The sequence below is a fragment of the Chanodichthys erythropterus genome, chromosome 15 (assembly GCF_024489055.1).
Source record: "Chanodichthys erythropterus isolate Z2021 chromosome 15, ASM2448905v1, whole genome shotgun sequence".
NCBI classification, from domain to species: Eukaryota; Metazoa; Chordata; class Actinopteri; order Cypriniformes; family Xenocyprididae; genus Chanodichthys; species Chanodichthys erythropterus.
The window spans coordinates 12,987,501-13,003,431 of NC_090235.1; the positions used below are offsets into that span (position 1 = coordinate 12,987,501).

The 15,931-nt window shown below is 36.3% G+C and overlaps 1 protein-coding gene across 2 annotated transcripts in view; it reads right to left on the reverse strand.

Annotated features, from left to right (window-relative positions):
* LOC137037511 (zinc-alpha-2-glycoprotein-like) overlaps positions 1 to 429 on the reverse strand; it is a 37,692-nt gene extending 37,263 nt beyond the window's left edge. For both annotated transcript variants that reach the window (XM_067411548.1, XM_067411547.1), the window contains exon 1: positions 194 to 429. In XM_067411548.1, coding sequence (XP_067267649.1) covers positions 194 to 320 — 127 coding nt within the window. In that variant the 5' untranslated portion in view covers positions 321 to 429. The remainder of the gene's footprint in view (positions 1 to 193) is intronic.
* Positions 430 to 15,931: the final 15,502 nt, after the last annotated feature.

A 15,931-nucleotide genomic window follows, 5' to 3' on the forward strand; every position in this document is an offset into this window, starting at 1 on the left:
ATGGTCACAGAAGTCACAAGTCACAAGATGGAAGACATGTCACGGATAGAGGAAGCATGAATTTGAGTTGGAAGTTGTACTTCTAACGGAAGATCGATCTTATGTGCCTGTAAATATGCGTTTACTGTTTAAACATCAGTAGAACTAACTGCGTCTCTGTTTCGGATCAGATGTAAAATAAATGAAGACTTACCTTGATGAGGATCGCTTAGACAAGAGTGAAACATTAACCAAATCAATACTACATATATAAAGAAAATGTTTGTAAATGAGATCGTGTGAAACATGTTTCCGCTTTCAGACGCGCGTTGAAGATACATTAAGATTCGGCAGACGATAACTTTAGACTCGGGCGATAACTTAAGACGCGGGCGATAACTTTAGACGCGGGCGATCAGGCGGATGATAACTTTAGATTAGGTAGGCTAACATAGTCTCATTCTGTAATGCGCATGCTCTGCATTCTGGTAGTTGAAGTCATCCTGCCCTAGCCTACAAAGAAGAGAAGAGAAACATCATGCAATTAAAAATGCAGATAGGGTAGAGTAAATGGCTGATAATCAAATTACAGTTACTCTGATACTTTAGATAGATATTTAAATTATTATTATTATCATAATTAGATATCTTTGCATCAAACACACAAGAGAACAACATTATTTCTGGCATCTGTAACCTGAATATCATTGCATGTCCAGATAAATTAAATTATGTTTTATTAATGTAGTTCGGGAGGAACAAGTCAAATAAGCTACTCAATCATTTCATCTCAACCAGCTGTCAACAATCTGTAATCACATATCTACCCAATCAGCATGAGTTCAGGCCTGTATATAATCACAGTCAAACTCACCCAAGGATCCTCCCTCCACCACCCTTTCTCCTCACACTGTTTGAGTTACTTCATATTACTTCATATAATTATACTTCATATAATTCATAAAGTAAATCAATCAATAACCTAAAAGGGTTAGGTTATAACCCTTTGAGGTTATATGAAGCCCTCTCCCCGGACAGCACGCCAAATATGTTTATTAATTAATTTACCTGACTTGTAAGTATGAACTCGTGAATTATTAATTTTGGCCCTGATCTTAATTTAGTTGGTTTTAGACTTCTTAACAGAAAGAATTCAGTGATAGTAAACAGCAGTCTCTAAGCTCCTCTGATAACATCCACTGCAGGTTCTCCTCAAAGCTGTGTTCGTCTCCTTTATACAAATGACTGTACAAGCAATTATAACAACAGATATTTTTTAAAACTACTTTTCAGCGCCACTACGCTTCACCCTTATCTTGTCAGTGCCAATGCCTTTCACCCGTACATTGTGAGCACCACTGCCTTCCGCACTTCACCCGCCTATTGTGAGCACCACTACGGGATTAAATTCCCGCCAATAGTATTGTAATCACAGATCAAAAAATAATAAGTGTGAATCAAAAATGTAAAAACATGTAAAAAAATATATATAGCTCAAACATAAAAAAAATAATGCAAAATTATCAGAATGGTAAAGAATGTGGTGGCACAGGTGGCACTCACTACTGGCCCTAGCCTCTTTGGCGCCCTTGGCAAGATTTTGTTTTGGCGCCCCCTTATATTGCGATTTATATCACCAAGTATTTAGACAAAATAATATAAAATTAATAACACTTGTATAGCACTTTTCTAGACACTCAAAGACGCTTTATGAGAAAACATGAGCCTAAATTATTTTGCCATTGACATTTGCATTTATTTTGTAAAAAAGGGTTTCAAACTCACAAGTAAACAAATCACAAATTAAACTTAAATAGCTGCATCTGAGGTAGAATGATCAGGCTCTGCTGCTGAAGATGAGGCAACAGGAGTAGTAGCTGAGGCAGCATGGCTAGGCTGTGCATCCAACGATGTTGGATTCAAATATTTCCTCAGTGCATCTGAAGCAAAAAGTATCTGAAATCAGCTACTAGTTTACCAAGCAAAATGCATTAGAAATGCATGCAAAACTCTGTAAAGCATATATTGTAAATATTAGAACAACACAGTCCAGTGTCCACAGATTTGATGTAACACAAGAACAGAAAATAATTATTGTAATAATTAATGTACAAATAATTTAATGTTAAATAAATGAACAGATAATACACATAAAAAGTATTATAAGATGTACAAAGAGATATTTGAAATGATCCAACATAAATATTACCTGTCTATGCCTCTAGTCAAGTCAAGTCAAGTCAAGTCAAATTTATTTATATAGCGCTTTTTACAATTGGTAATTGTTTCAAAGCAGCTTTACATATTAGGAACACAGAAAAAAGAATAGTGGTTAAAAATAAGCTGTACAAGCAAGCGTGGTAATATGTAACATATACAAGATGGTGCTACATTAGGCCAATGTCGGCTGACTCCCAGGGGTGGAAAAAAAACCCTAGGAGAAAAACCCAGCATGCTAGCACTGGGAAAAAAGCTGAATTATACATTTTTATTATAGAGATTAAAAATAGATTATATATAAATATATGTAAGCCGATACGGAGATTAAAAATCTGAATTATAGATGCAGCCAAAACTGGATCTGTCAACCTCACGGCAATTCGTATGTATTTTACGAGGTGGCTAAATCGTATGAATTCATACGACCTCACTCGTACTAATTCATAAGTTTTTTGCTAAATCGTATGTATTTTACGAGTTGACAAATTCGTATGAATTCATACGAATGACCTACCCCAAACCCCGCCCCTAAACCTAACCGTCACTGGGGTTTAGACAAATCGTACGAATTTGCACGAGTGAGGTCGTATGAATTTATACGAAATAGCCACCTCGTAGAATAAGTACGAATTGGTCGTGAGATAGCATTGGATCTGTAGGCCCATTGTCTCCTGGGCTACGTTGTAGTCAGGTCCAGACACAGGTTCTCCATCTGATCTGGATACGGCCTGGATCCAGCACCCGGCAAACCTCAGGATAAGCAGAGAGACTGATATTAGCGTAGATGCCATTCTTATTCTGATGTACAGGTATATCTAGTGTTATAGGAAATGTTCTTGGTTCCGTCCGACCTAATTATTGCAGCGTAACAATCCTTTAACGGATTTGAAAAATGTTGATGCATTGATAATGTGTTATATGTACACTGTTAAAAAAAAACTGTCAAATTTACGGTAAAATACCGGCAGCTGTGGTTGCCAGGAATATACCATGAAAAAAAAAAATATACCGTTTTGTAACCCTAAATTTTACAGTAGACAGCGTTTTTTTTTTTTACCAAAATCATGGTAGAAAAAAACAAATATAATTGTCAATTATACAGTAATTTTCTGTAAAAAATGCAACTTTCCATAGCTTTTTACGGATAATTGCAGTAAAAAAAAAAAGTTATAATATAATAAGATATACAGTAATTTGTTGTTAATTTAACAGTAATACACTGTAAAAAAAAATCCCAGTAAAATTTACGGTAAAAAAAACGGCAGCTGTGGTTGCCAGAACTTTACTGTAAAAAATACAGTTACAACATAAAAAAAACTGCTAAATATACAGTAAAAAAAGGTATTTCACTAACTAACTTAATGTTAATTTACCAACCTAAAGAAGTACTAATATCTGTTTTGTACCTTTATAATACACTGACAGTCATCAAACACAGTGGTGATGAGAGTCACATGATGAATCAAAGTTCATCACAAGCAGCTTTCCCACAAGCTGAGAAAGACAACACTAACATATAGAAGGTGCACACAGTGTCATTCACACACACACTAAACACCATCATGGTAACATGCATGAAATTTTAAAAATGCAATAAACATTAATTTAACAACATTAGATGTAAGATAAAACCCTAATGTACATAACTGATTAGAAAAAAATGAGAAAAACTAAGAAGAAACAGAGTTATTTCAACGAAAATATATCAAATGTGAAGTGTCACGCAGGGAATTGTGGGAATGTTAATTTATGTTTTTTCACTGTAATATTTACAATGAATTGTTATTTTTCACTTCCAAAAACTGTGAATTTAATGGTATTTTACCATAAAATTACATTAAATGTACCGTTAGATTTATCACAGTTATTCACAGTGTATAGTACAGAAACTTTCTGTAAACCAATTAATAGTTTTTCACCGCAGCATTTTTACAGTCTTTTACTGTTAAAATCACGGTAATTTTTTTAATAGACCCTATTATGGTAAATAACTGTAAAAATAACAGAAATATGTTAAACCTTATTAAAACCTTTGACAGTAAAAAACAGTGAAATTGTATGATGGTTTGGTTTTATTTATGACATTCTTTTTGTGAAATGGTCAGATTCATTGGTGACGTCCAGTTTTGTCAGTCGTATAGATAGGTTATTTTTTTCTAATAAATCTGTTACCAACTGAAATCTAGAAGAGCTTTTATAATCTGAAGAACAGATGAGAAAAAACAAGAAAAAAAAAAAAAAACACAGACATCAAGAATCAGCATATGACCCTCAACAATGGTGACAATCAAACAAAGTTTCATGTTGCAGTGCATGAATGGAGCCACCAGTCAAAACTCATGCATGGCATGCATGAATAAATTATGCAGCTGAATTGTCCTGTAATTTTCATAGATTGTTCATGTTTGCTTTATTTCTCTGTTGTTTTGTTGTGACAGTAGCTTGTTTTGTGATGTTCAGAGTTGATCTGTTTGTCAGTATTTTGTATTTATTTATCGTGACCGTTCTTGAGAATCATGTGCTGATTCTTGATGTCTGTGTGTGTTTTTTTTTTCTTGAGTAGTCAGATTATAAAAGCTCTTTTCAACTTCAAATGGTAACACATTTACTGAAAATAAATAATAACATCTATTTGACCGTCAATACTGGATGGCACCATTGAATCTGACCATTTCACAAAGAGAATGTCAGCATCTAAACAAAACCACCATGACTGTGATTCCCAAAGCATTGTAAACCTAAATTGATAACCTTTAGCTCACATCACTATTGGGAAACACAGCCCAGATCATAGTTTCTCTGAACATAACAAATGTGCTTTACAAACACAAAGCTGGAGCAGCCAGAGTTATATTAATGTTAATAGAGTCAAGAGACCAACTAAAGGAAATGCTTTTCACCATCATGGTGACTTCAAACTAAACTTTCATTCAAACATTAACATCTAAACATCTGTTCATTCTCAGTAAGAACTTTTGTTGATGTGTGACAGAAATCAAATCAAACTGGTTAATAATAAGTGTAATAATGTTAAATGGCTGGAAGTCAGTTGTAGATGTTGTGTCTCTCTCTTTTTCTCTTGTTGTTTCTTCAGTGATTCTGCTTATTATCATCAGGTGTCTCCACTAATTGTCAATCATCAATCAATTATCTTATTAACTTTAACACTGCTTCAGTGTTACTTTTTAACACCCGGTAAGATGGACTCATAAGTTCACTTTGGGTGTTAATTTAACACTGGGGACTTTGCTGTGGTATAGTTAAGTACTTTCACTTAAATAACAATTAATAGGTAATTTGCATTGCCATTTAAGTGAAATTATTGAACTTAAATATACAAGCTTGATAAAAATGATCATTCTAGAAGAAAATTTCAGATGGCACTTTCAGAAAGGCTTTTGCATCTGAGCTCTTCGTGTATTAATCATGTTGATAGGCCCTATAAAACAAATATTACATATTAATCATGTCAATTTCCTGCATCTGTTATTGACGTCCAAATGACGTCCAAAAAAATTACCCCGTTCAAAGGTCAAATGTTGAACGTCAAGATGACGTCCAAGTTGGGTCATGGTTGGACGTCCAAATAGTGGACCTGTATAATTGACAAATATATTAGTTTTTTTCTACCATGATTTCGGTAAAAAAATATGTTGTGTACTGTAAAATTTAGGGTTACAAAACCAGTATACCGTATTGTCTTTTACAGATTCCACATTTTTTTCACGGTATATTCCTGGCAACCACAGCTGCCGGTATTTTACCGTAAATTTGACAGTTTTTTTTTTTAACTGTGTAGTTTGGACGTGGAATAGATGTTCAGAAATGGTCATGGACCGACGGACCTAATATAGACATGATCTGCATGTCTATCCGACGTCCAGTGTTTAGTGGGATTTTTTAACATCTTGCTTCTGTAAAAATGAATGTTTTTGTTTGCTTAAAAATCTACAGATTTATACTGTGAATTCCAATGTGCACAACCCCAAAAGATGTAGTTTTACTCAAATAATACCATAAAATCTAAGGTTTTTAGACATTTTCAACATTACAATAATTAATTGTAAAATGTATGCATATTTATTTGTTTTCACAGAAAATATTTATAATTTCAACATTTTATTACAGTAAAAAACAAAGTTTTACCCAGTCTCACAATTAACGGTTATTCAATCTATTTAATACAGTAAAAGGAAGTTTTTGGTTTTACGCTCCATTACCGTTGGAATTTGACGGTGTTTTGCTGTATATTTTACTGACTTTTTTTACAGTGTATGCAAGAGCAAAGAGATGTGTTTTTAGTCTAGATTTAAACTGACAGAGTGTGTCTGCTTCCCGAACAATGCTAGGAAGATTGTTCCAGAGTTTAGGTGCTACATAGGAAAAGGATCTGCCGCCTTCAGTTGATTTTGATATTCTGGGTATTATCAACTGGCCTGATTTCTCAGATTGCAATAGACGTGAAGGACTATAATGCACCAGGAGCTCGCTTAGATATTGGGGAGCTAAACCATTTAGTGCTTTATTACCTCTGTTGTCTCCTTCTTTCCGTGACACCATGACTCCTTTAAAAATAATATTATTTAAAATACTATAAAAGGTTTTATGAAACTGCAGGGCTCTTTGACACGTTCTTACATACACTCTTCCAGTCTTGTCACTTAAGACTGTTTTTTGGTAACCAGGGCTAAACTAACCTTGTTGTATTGTTTGCTTGCTTTACCTGAAATGAAAGAAAGGCAATTTTACCCTCCATCTTTCTTTAAAATTATGCACTTACCTGTACTTCACTGTGGGAATTAACATATATATGTGCACATCTGATCAAACAGATTATTTTTTAACTCCATTTGCTTTGTGATAAAAAAAGTAATAAATACATTTTATAAATAAAAAAAAAACCTCCACTCTCCTTAAGTTTTTTTGTATTGCTAGTGGGGCAGCTAATACATTTCTGGTCACCCTGTTTGAGCAATACGTTGTGTTGAGATTGATCCATGTGAAATACCAACTCAAGTCCTACAGAAACAAAAAACTGCAGAGAGGTGCATGTTATAATGGTACTACTAACAGCTCAGTAATTTGTAATGATAGCAATATAGTTTAGCTAAAAGGAAACCTAACCATCACACGGGAATGCAATATAAGTTTAAAGCAATGTAAGTTGTAGTTCTGCTTTAAAATACAAATGTTGCCATATTCAAAGAAAGATTTTTTTTTTTTTTATAAAAAAGTTTCCAAATTGAAATAAATATTTTAAAATGTAGGCTAAGTGTCACTAATTAAACTAGTATATGTTCAGATAGTTGTCTACCTCTTACATGTCTGTGTCTCGAGAGATTGCAGAATTCAAGTGACAATGATGCCTTTTAAACAAAGGTTTTGGAGGAGCGCGTTCAAACGGTCTATCTAATCAGCTCGAGTGGAGGTATATATATATACACAGAAGAGAGCCGACTCACCTTACCTCTACAGTTTTCTGCATCCCTCTGCCACTCCGCCTGCTCCTCACTCTCAGCTGGGATACGGGGCGAACTCTGGGTTTGGGCTAAATAAATTCCAAGATCGGAGACGCAACTCGTTTTTTGGGACTTTTACATTTTTTTTCCCAGGTGGGGTTCTTCGTACACGGGTGGAGTGTGCTCCTCTCCGCCTCACCACCTCTCATCTTCGTACACGGGTGCAGTGTGCTGCTCTCCGCTGCAAAGGCCGGGCGGAGGTCCCCCCGGTATAGGGGGATCCTCGGCGCGCCGGCCGGCCGAACCTTCCGCCGGGTTGAATCCTCCGGGCGGACCGTGCGGACTCCACCCATTTACCTCTTAACGGTTTCACGCCCTCTTGAACTCTCTCTTCAAAGTTCTCACACCGGCCTCACACCGTCCACGGGCTAAGCCTCCATCAGAAGGACTTAGGCCCCCGGGCCCGCGCCGGGAGGATGCGGTCTTCCGTACGCCACAATTCCCTCGCCCATCTCAGGGGACGGGGATTCGGCGCTGGGCTCTTCCCTCTTAGCTTGCCGCTACTGAGGGAATCCTGTTTCTTTTCCTCCGCTTAGTAATATGCTTAAATTCAGCAGGTCGACCGACGTTTTCAACTAACCCGCCCGCAACTCGGACCGCAAAAAGAAAAGGAAAATATTGTACCCGACCCGCATTTCTTTAAAAGTAGTAAATGCTCATTGTAGCGTCATTAGACGTAAGAACTAGGGGTGCGGGGGGTTGTGGTTTATGTGAACGATAGAGGAACATTCCATTCTATCATTTTGGAAATGTTATGAAAACGTTATTTTCTGAACGTTCACAACACCCTCCCCCGCTAGACATTTTACGTTCCCAGAACATTCTCAAAACATCCCCACTGGTGTTAAGGACGTTGTCTAATAATGTTCCCAGAACGTTCAGAGACGGTCACAATGTGGAGGTCTTTTAAGGTTTGGGGGACATTATTTGGCGGACGTTCACAGAACATTTAGGAAACCATATTTTATTTTTTTAGGGAACATCCCTGCTGTCCTCGTCAAAAATGTCGATTAATAAGAGTATCTGCTCAAACAAAAAATAATTTTTCTTAAATGTTTTACAAAAAACAACAGCACATGCATGAGCTAATGTACCTGCTGTATCACTGCATCAACAACTACACAGTTACTGTCTTTAAACATGCAGCAGAGCATCAGTGTTTCAGGATCATCACTGACTGAAGCTCAGGATCTACTCTCCAGCACAATGGTGACACACAAAACTCAGATAACAGAAACAACATTAAACACTAACAGATCTCTGTAGATCTCTCCATCTTCACTTATTACAAACCACTCTGACTTTGTTTCTTTCATACAAATCTTCTTTATGAGATGTTGATGTTTTATCAAATTTATAAATGTCACCGTTATGGAGGTAAGCGCTTGTTTTAGCTGGGCTCCTGAGCCTTTACATTTTAATTATTTTTCACCAATTGTTGCAATTATGTTTTAAAGCATGCATTGCAAAAGAAATCATGAGAAAAATCTGATCATATGGATTTGATTGTTCGTTGTTATTTTTCTCATCATACAGTGGCCTTATTCTTTGGTCTCTGAATATTGTACTTTCTTTCATGTTATTATAGTCCAATGATGGTGTATAAAATCCTGCCATGCTTTGATATTTTGAAAGCTTTCATTATTGTGCAGAAATTATTCAAACAGTATCATACAGATTCACACAGACATCAAGATTCTGCGTATGATCCTCAACAATGGTGACAACATTTTCAGATAAACAGATTAACTCTGAACATCACAAAACAGCTACTAAAGTCACAAAAAAGATTTTGTTTAGTGTCAGCATCGTTGAGGATCATACGCTGATTCATGATGTCTGTGTTGAAGGTTGGATAAAAAGCCCTCCTCAAAGCTCTTGTCTGTATAAAGAATTAAATATAATAAAGCATTAATAAAACTAACAGTTAATACATTCACAGCTTGACGCTTTAGAGATGTTGACTAAATCATCAGCACTAAACAACTCAATTCATCTGATCAGAAGTTCTCTTGCGTTTATTGCTATCGCTATCATGTCTTGATAACACAGTTAAAGCAGCCGGAGAAAAACCTAATGTTATGTGTCAAGAATCAAGAGCCCCATCTAAAGCAAACGTTGTTGCTTGTTTTGTGATGTTCAGAGTTGATCTGTTTGTCAGTATTTTGTATTTATTTATCGTGACCGTTCTTGAGAATCATGTGCTGATTCTTGATGTCTGTGTGTGTTTTTTTTTTCATGAGTAGTCAGATTATAAAAGCTCTTTTCAACTTCATATGGTAACACATTTACTGAAAATAAATAATATAACATCTATTTGACCGTCAATACTGGATGGCACCATTGAATCTGACCATTCCACAAAGAGAATGTCAGCATCTAAACAAAACCACCATGACTGTGATTCCCAAAGCATTGTAAACCTAAATTGATAACCTTTAGCTCACATCACTATTGGGAAACACAGCCCAGATCATAGTTTCTCTGACCATAACAAAAGTGCTTTACAAACACAAAGCTGGAGCAGCCAGAGTTATATTAATGTTAATAGAGTCAAGAGACCAACTAAAGGAAATGCTTTTCACCATCATGGTGACTTCAAACTAAACTTTCATTCAAACATTAACATCTAAACATCTGTTCATTCTCAGTAAGAACTTTTGTTGATGTGTGACAGAAATCAAATCAAACTGGTTAATAATAAGTGTAATAATGTTTAATGGCTGGAAGTCAGTTGTAGATGTTGTGTCTCTCTCTTTTTCTCTTGTTGTTTCTTCAGTGATTCTGCTTATTATCATCAGGTGTCTCCACTAATTGTCAATCATCCCTCAATCATCAATCAATTATCTTATTAACTTTAACACTGCTTCAGTGTTACTTTTTAACACCCGGTAAGATGGACTCATAAGTTCACTTTGGGTGTTAATTTAACACTGGGGACTTTGCTGTGGTATAGTTAAGTACTTTCACTTAAATGACAATTAATAGGTAATTTGCATTGCCATTTAAGTGAAATTATTGAACTTAAATATACAAGCTTGATAAAAATGATCATTCTAGAAGAAAATTTCAGATGGCTCTTTCAGAAAGGCTTTTGCATCTGAGCTCTTCGTGTATTAATCATGTTGATAGGCCCTATAAAACAAATATTACATATTAATCATGTCAATTTCCTGCATCTGTTATTGACGTCCAAATGACGTCCAAAAAAATTACCCCGTTCAAAGGTCAAATGTTGAACGTCAAGATGACGTCCAAGTTGGGTCATGGTTGGACGTCCAAATAGTGGACCTGTATAATTGACAAATATATTAGTTTTTTTCTACCATGATTTCGGTAAAAAAATATGTTGTGTACTGTAAAATTTAGGGTTACAAAACCAGTATACCGTATTGTCTTTTACAGATTCCACATTTTTTTCACGGTATATTCCTGGCAACCACAGCTGCCGGTATTTTACCGTAAATTTGACAGTTTTTTTTTTTAACTGTGTAGTTTGGACGTGGAATAGATGTTCAGAAATGGTCATGGACCGACGGACCTAATATAGACATGATCTGCATGTCTATCCGACGTCCAGTGTTTAGTGGGATTTTTTAACATCTTGCTTCTGTAAAAATGAATGTTTTTGTTTGCTTAAAAATCTACAGATTTATACTGTGAATTCCAATGTGCACAACCCCAAAAGATGTAGTTTTACTCAAATAATACCATAAAATCTAAGGTTTTTAGACATTTTCAACATTACAATAATTAATTGTAAAATGTATGCATATTTATTTGTTTTCACAGAAAATATTTATAATTTCAACATTTTATTACAGTAAAAAACAAAGTTTTACCCAGTCTCACAATTAACGGTTATTCAATCTATTTAATACAGTAAAAGGAAGTTTTTGGTTTTACGCTCCATTACCGTTGGAATTTGACGGTGTTTTGCTGTATATTTTACTGACTTTTTTACAGTGTATGCAAGAGCAAAGAGATGTGTTTTTAGTCTAGATTTAAACTGACAGAGTGTGTCTGCTTCCCGAACAATGCTAGGAAGATTGTTCCAGAGTTTAGGTGCTACATAGGAAAAGGATCTGCCGCCTTCAGTTGATTTTGATATTCTGGGTATTATCAACTGGCCTGATTTCTCAGATCGCAATAGACGTGAAGGACTATAATGCACCAGGAGCTCGCTTAGATATTGGGGAGCTAAACCATTTAGTGCTTTATTACCTCTGTTGTCTCCTTCTTTCCGTGACACCATGACTCCTTTAAAAATAATATTATTTAAAATACTATAAAAGGTTTTATGAAACTGCAGGGCTCTTTGACACGTTCTTACATACACTCTTCCAGTCTTGTCACTTAAGACTGTTTTTTGGTAACCAGGGCTAAACTAACCTTGTTGTATTGTTTGCTTGCTTTACCTGAAATGAAAGAAAGGCAATTTTACCCTCCATCTTTCTTTAAAATTATGCACTTACCTGTACTTCACTGTGGGAATTAACATATATATGTGCACATCTGATCAAACAGATTATTTTTTAACTCCATTTGCTTTGTGATAAAAAAAAGTAATAAATACATTTTATAAATAAAAAAAAAACCTCCACTCTCCTTAAGTTTTTTTGTATTGCTAGTGGGGCAGCTAATACATTTCTGGTCACCCTGTTTGAGCAATACGTTGTGTTGAGATTGATCCATGTGAAATACCAACTCAAGTCCTACAGAAACAAAAAACTGCAGAGAGGTGCATGTTATAATGGTACTACTAACAGCTCAGTAATTTGTAATGATAGCAATATAGTTTAGCTAAAAGGAAACCTAACCATCACACGGGAATGCAATATAAGTTTAAAGCAATGTAAGTTGTAGTTCTGCTTTAAAATACAAATGTTGCCATATTCAAAGAAAGATTTTTTTTTTTTTATAAAAATGTTGCCATATTGAAATAAATATTTTAAAATGTAGGCTAAGTGTCACTAATTAAACTAGTATATGTTCAGATAGTTGTCTACCTCTTACATGTCTGTGTCTCGAGAGATTGCAGAATTCAAGTGACAATGATGCCTTTTAAACAAAGGTTTTGGAGGAGCGCGTTCAAACGGTCTATCTAATCAGCTCGAGTGGAGGTATATATATATATACACAGAAGAGAGCCGACTCACCTTACCTCTACAGTTTTCTGCATCCCTCTGCCACTCCGCCTGCTCCTCACTCTCAGCTGGGATACGGGGCGAACTCTGGGTTTGGGCTAAATAAATTCCAAGATCGGAGACGCAACTCGTTTTTTGGGACTTTTACATTTTTTTCCCAGGTGGGGTTCTTCGTACACGGGTGGAGTGTGCTCCTCTCCGCCTCACCACCTCTCATCTTCGTACACGGGTGCAGTGTGCTGCTCTCCGCTGCAAAGGCCGGGCGGAGGTCCCCCCGGTATAGGGGGATCCTCGGCGCGCCGGCCGGCCGAACCTTCCGCCGGGTTGAATCCTCCGGGCGGACCGTGCGGACTCCACCCATTTACCTCTTAACGGTTTCACGCCCTCTTGAACTCTCTCTTCAAAGTTCTCACACCGGCCTCACACCGTCCACGGGCTAAGCCTCCATCAGAAGGACTTAGGCCCCCGGGCCCGCGCCGGGAGGATGCGGTCTTCCGTACGCCACAATTCCCTCGCCCATCTCAGGGGACGGGGATTCGGCGCTGGGCTCTTCCCTCTTAGCTTGCCGCTACTGAGGGAATCCTGTTTCTTTTCCTCCGCTTAGTAATATGCTTAAATTCAGCAGGTCGACCGACGTTTTCAACTAACCCGCCCGCAACTCGGACCGCAAAAAGAAAAGGAAAATATTGTACCCGACCCGCATTTCTTTAAAAGTAGTAAATGCTCATTGTAGCGTCATTAGACGTAAGAACTAGGGGTGCGGGGGGTTGTGGTTTATTTGAACGATAGAGGAACATTCCATTCTATCATTTTGGAAATGTTATGAAAACGTTATTTTCTGAACGTTCACAACACCCTGCCCCGCTAGACATTTTACGTTCCCAGAACATTCTCAAAACATCCCCACTGGTGTTAAGGACGTTGTCTAATAATGTTCCCAGAACGTTCAGAGACGGTCACAATGTGGAGGTCTTTTAAGGTTTGGGGGACATTATTTGGCGGACGTTCACAGAACATTTAGGAAACCATATTTTATTTTTTTAGGGAACATCCCTGCTGTCCTCGTCAAAAATGTCGATTAATAAGAGTATCTGCTCAAACAAAAAAATAATTTTTCTTAAATGTTTTACAAAAAACAACAGCACATGCATGAGCTAATGTACCTGCTGTATCACTGCATCAACAACTACACAGTTACTGTCTTTAAACATGCAGCAGAGCATTAGTGTTTCAGGATCATCACTGACTGAAGCTCAGGATCTACTCTCCAGCACAATGGTGACACACAAAACTCAGATAACAGAAACAACATTAAACACTAACAGATCTCTGTAGATCTCTCCATCTTCACTTATTACAAACCACTCTGACTTTGTTTCTTTCATACAAATCTTCTTTATGAGATGTTGATGTTTTATCAAATTTATAAATGTCACCGTTATGGAGGTAAGCGCTTGTTTTAGCTGGGCTCCTGAGCCTTTACATTTTAATTATTTTTCACCAATTGTTGCAATTATGTTTTAAAGCATGCATTGCAAAAGAAATCATGAGAAAAATCTGATCATATGGATTTGATTGTTCGTTGTTATTTTTCTCATCATACAGTGGCCTTATTCTTTGGTCTCTGAATATTGTACTTTCTTTCATGTTATTATAGTCCAATGATGGTGTATAAAATCCTGCCATGCTTTGATATTTTGAAAGCTTTCATTATTGTGCAGAAATTATTCAAACAGTATCATACAGATTCACACAGACATCAAGATTCTGCGTATGATCCTCAACAATGGTGACAACATTTTCAGATAAACAGATTAACTCTGAACATCACAAAACAGCTACTAAAGTCACAAAAAAGATTTTGTTTAGTGTCAGCATCGTTGAGGATCATACGCTGATTCATGATGTCTGTGTTGAAGGTTGGATAAAAAGCCCTCCTCAAAGCTCTTGTCTGTATAAAGAATTAAATATAATAAAGCATTAATAAAACTAACAGTTAATACATTCACAGCTTGACGCTTTAGAGATGTTGACTAAATCATCAGCACTAAACAACTCAATTCATCTGATCAGAAGTTCTCTTGCGTTTATTGCTATCGCTATCATGTCTTGATAACACAGTTAAAGCAGCCGGAGAAAAACCTAATGTTATGTGTCAAGAATCAAGAGCCCCATCTAAAGCAAACGTTGTTGCTTGTTTTGTGATGTTCAGAGTTGATCTGTTTGTCAGTATTTTGTATTTATTTATCGTGACCGTTCTTGAGAATCATGTGCTGATTCTTGATGTCTGTGTGTGTTTTTTTTTTCATGAGTAGTCAGATTATAAAAGCTCTTTTCAACTTCATATGGTAACACATTTACTGAAAATAAATAATATAACATCTATTTGACCGTCAATACTGGATGGCACCATTGAATCTGACCATTCCACAAAGAGAATGTCAGCATCTAAACAAAACCACCATGACTGTGATTCCCAAAGCATTGTAAACCTAAATTGATAACCTTTAGCTCACATCACTATTGGGAAACACAGCCCAGATCATAGTTTCTCTGACCATAACAAAAGTGCTTTACAAACACAAAGCTGGAGCAGCCAGAGTTATATTAATGTTAATAGAGTCAAGAGACCAACTAAAGGAAATGCTTTTCACCATCATGGTGACTTCAAACTAAACTTTCATTCAAACATTAACATCTAAACATCTGTTCATTCTCAGTAAGAACTTTTGTTGATGTGTGACAGAAATCAAATCAAACTGGTTAATAATAAGTGTAATAATGTTTAATGGCTGGAAGTCAGTTGTAGATGTTGTGTCTCTCTCTTTTTCTCTTGTTGTTTCTTCAGTGATTCTGCTTATTATCATCAGGTGTCTCCACTAATTGTCAATCATCCCTCAATCATCAATCAATTATCTTATTAACTTTAACACTGCTTCAGTGTTACTTTTTAACACCCGGTAAGATGGACTCATAAGTTCACTTTGGGTGTTAATTTAACACTGGGGACTTTGCTGTGGTATAGTTAAGTACTTTCACTTAAATGACAATTAATAGGTAATTTGC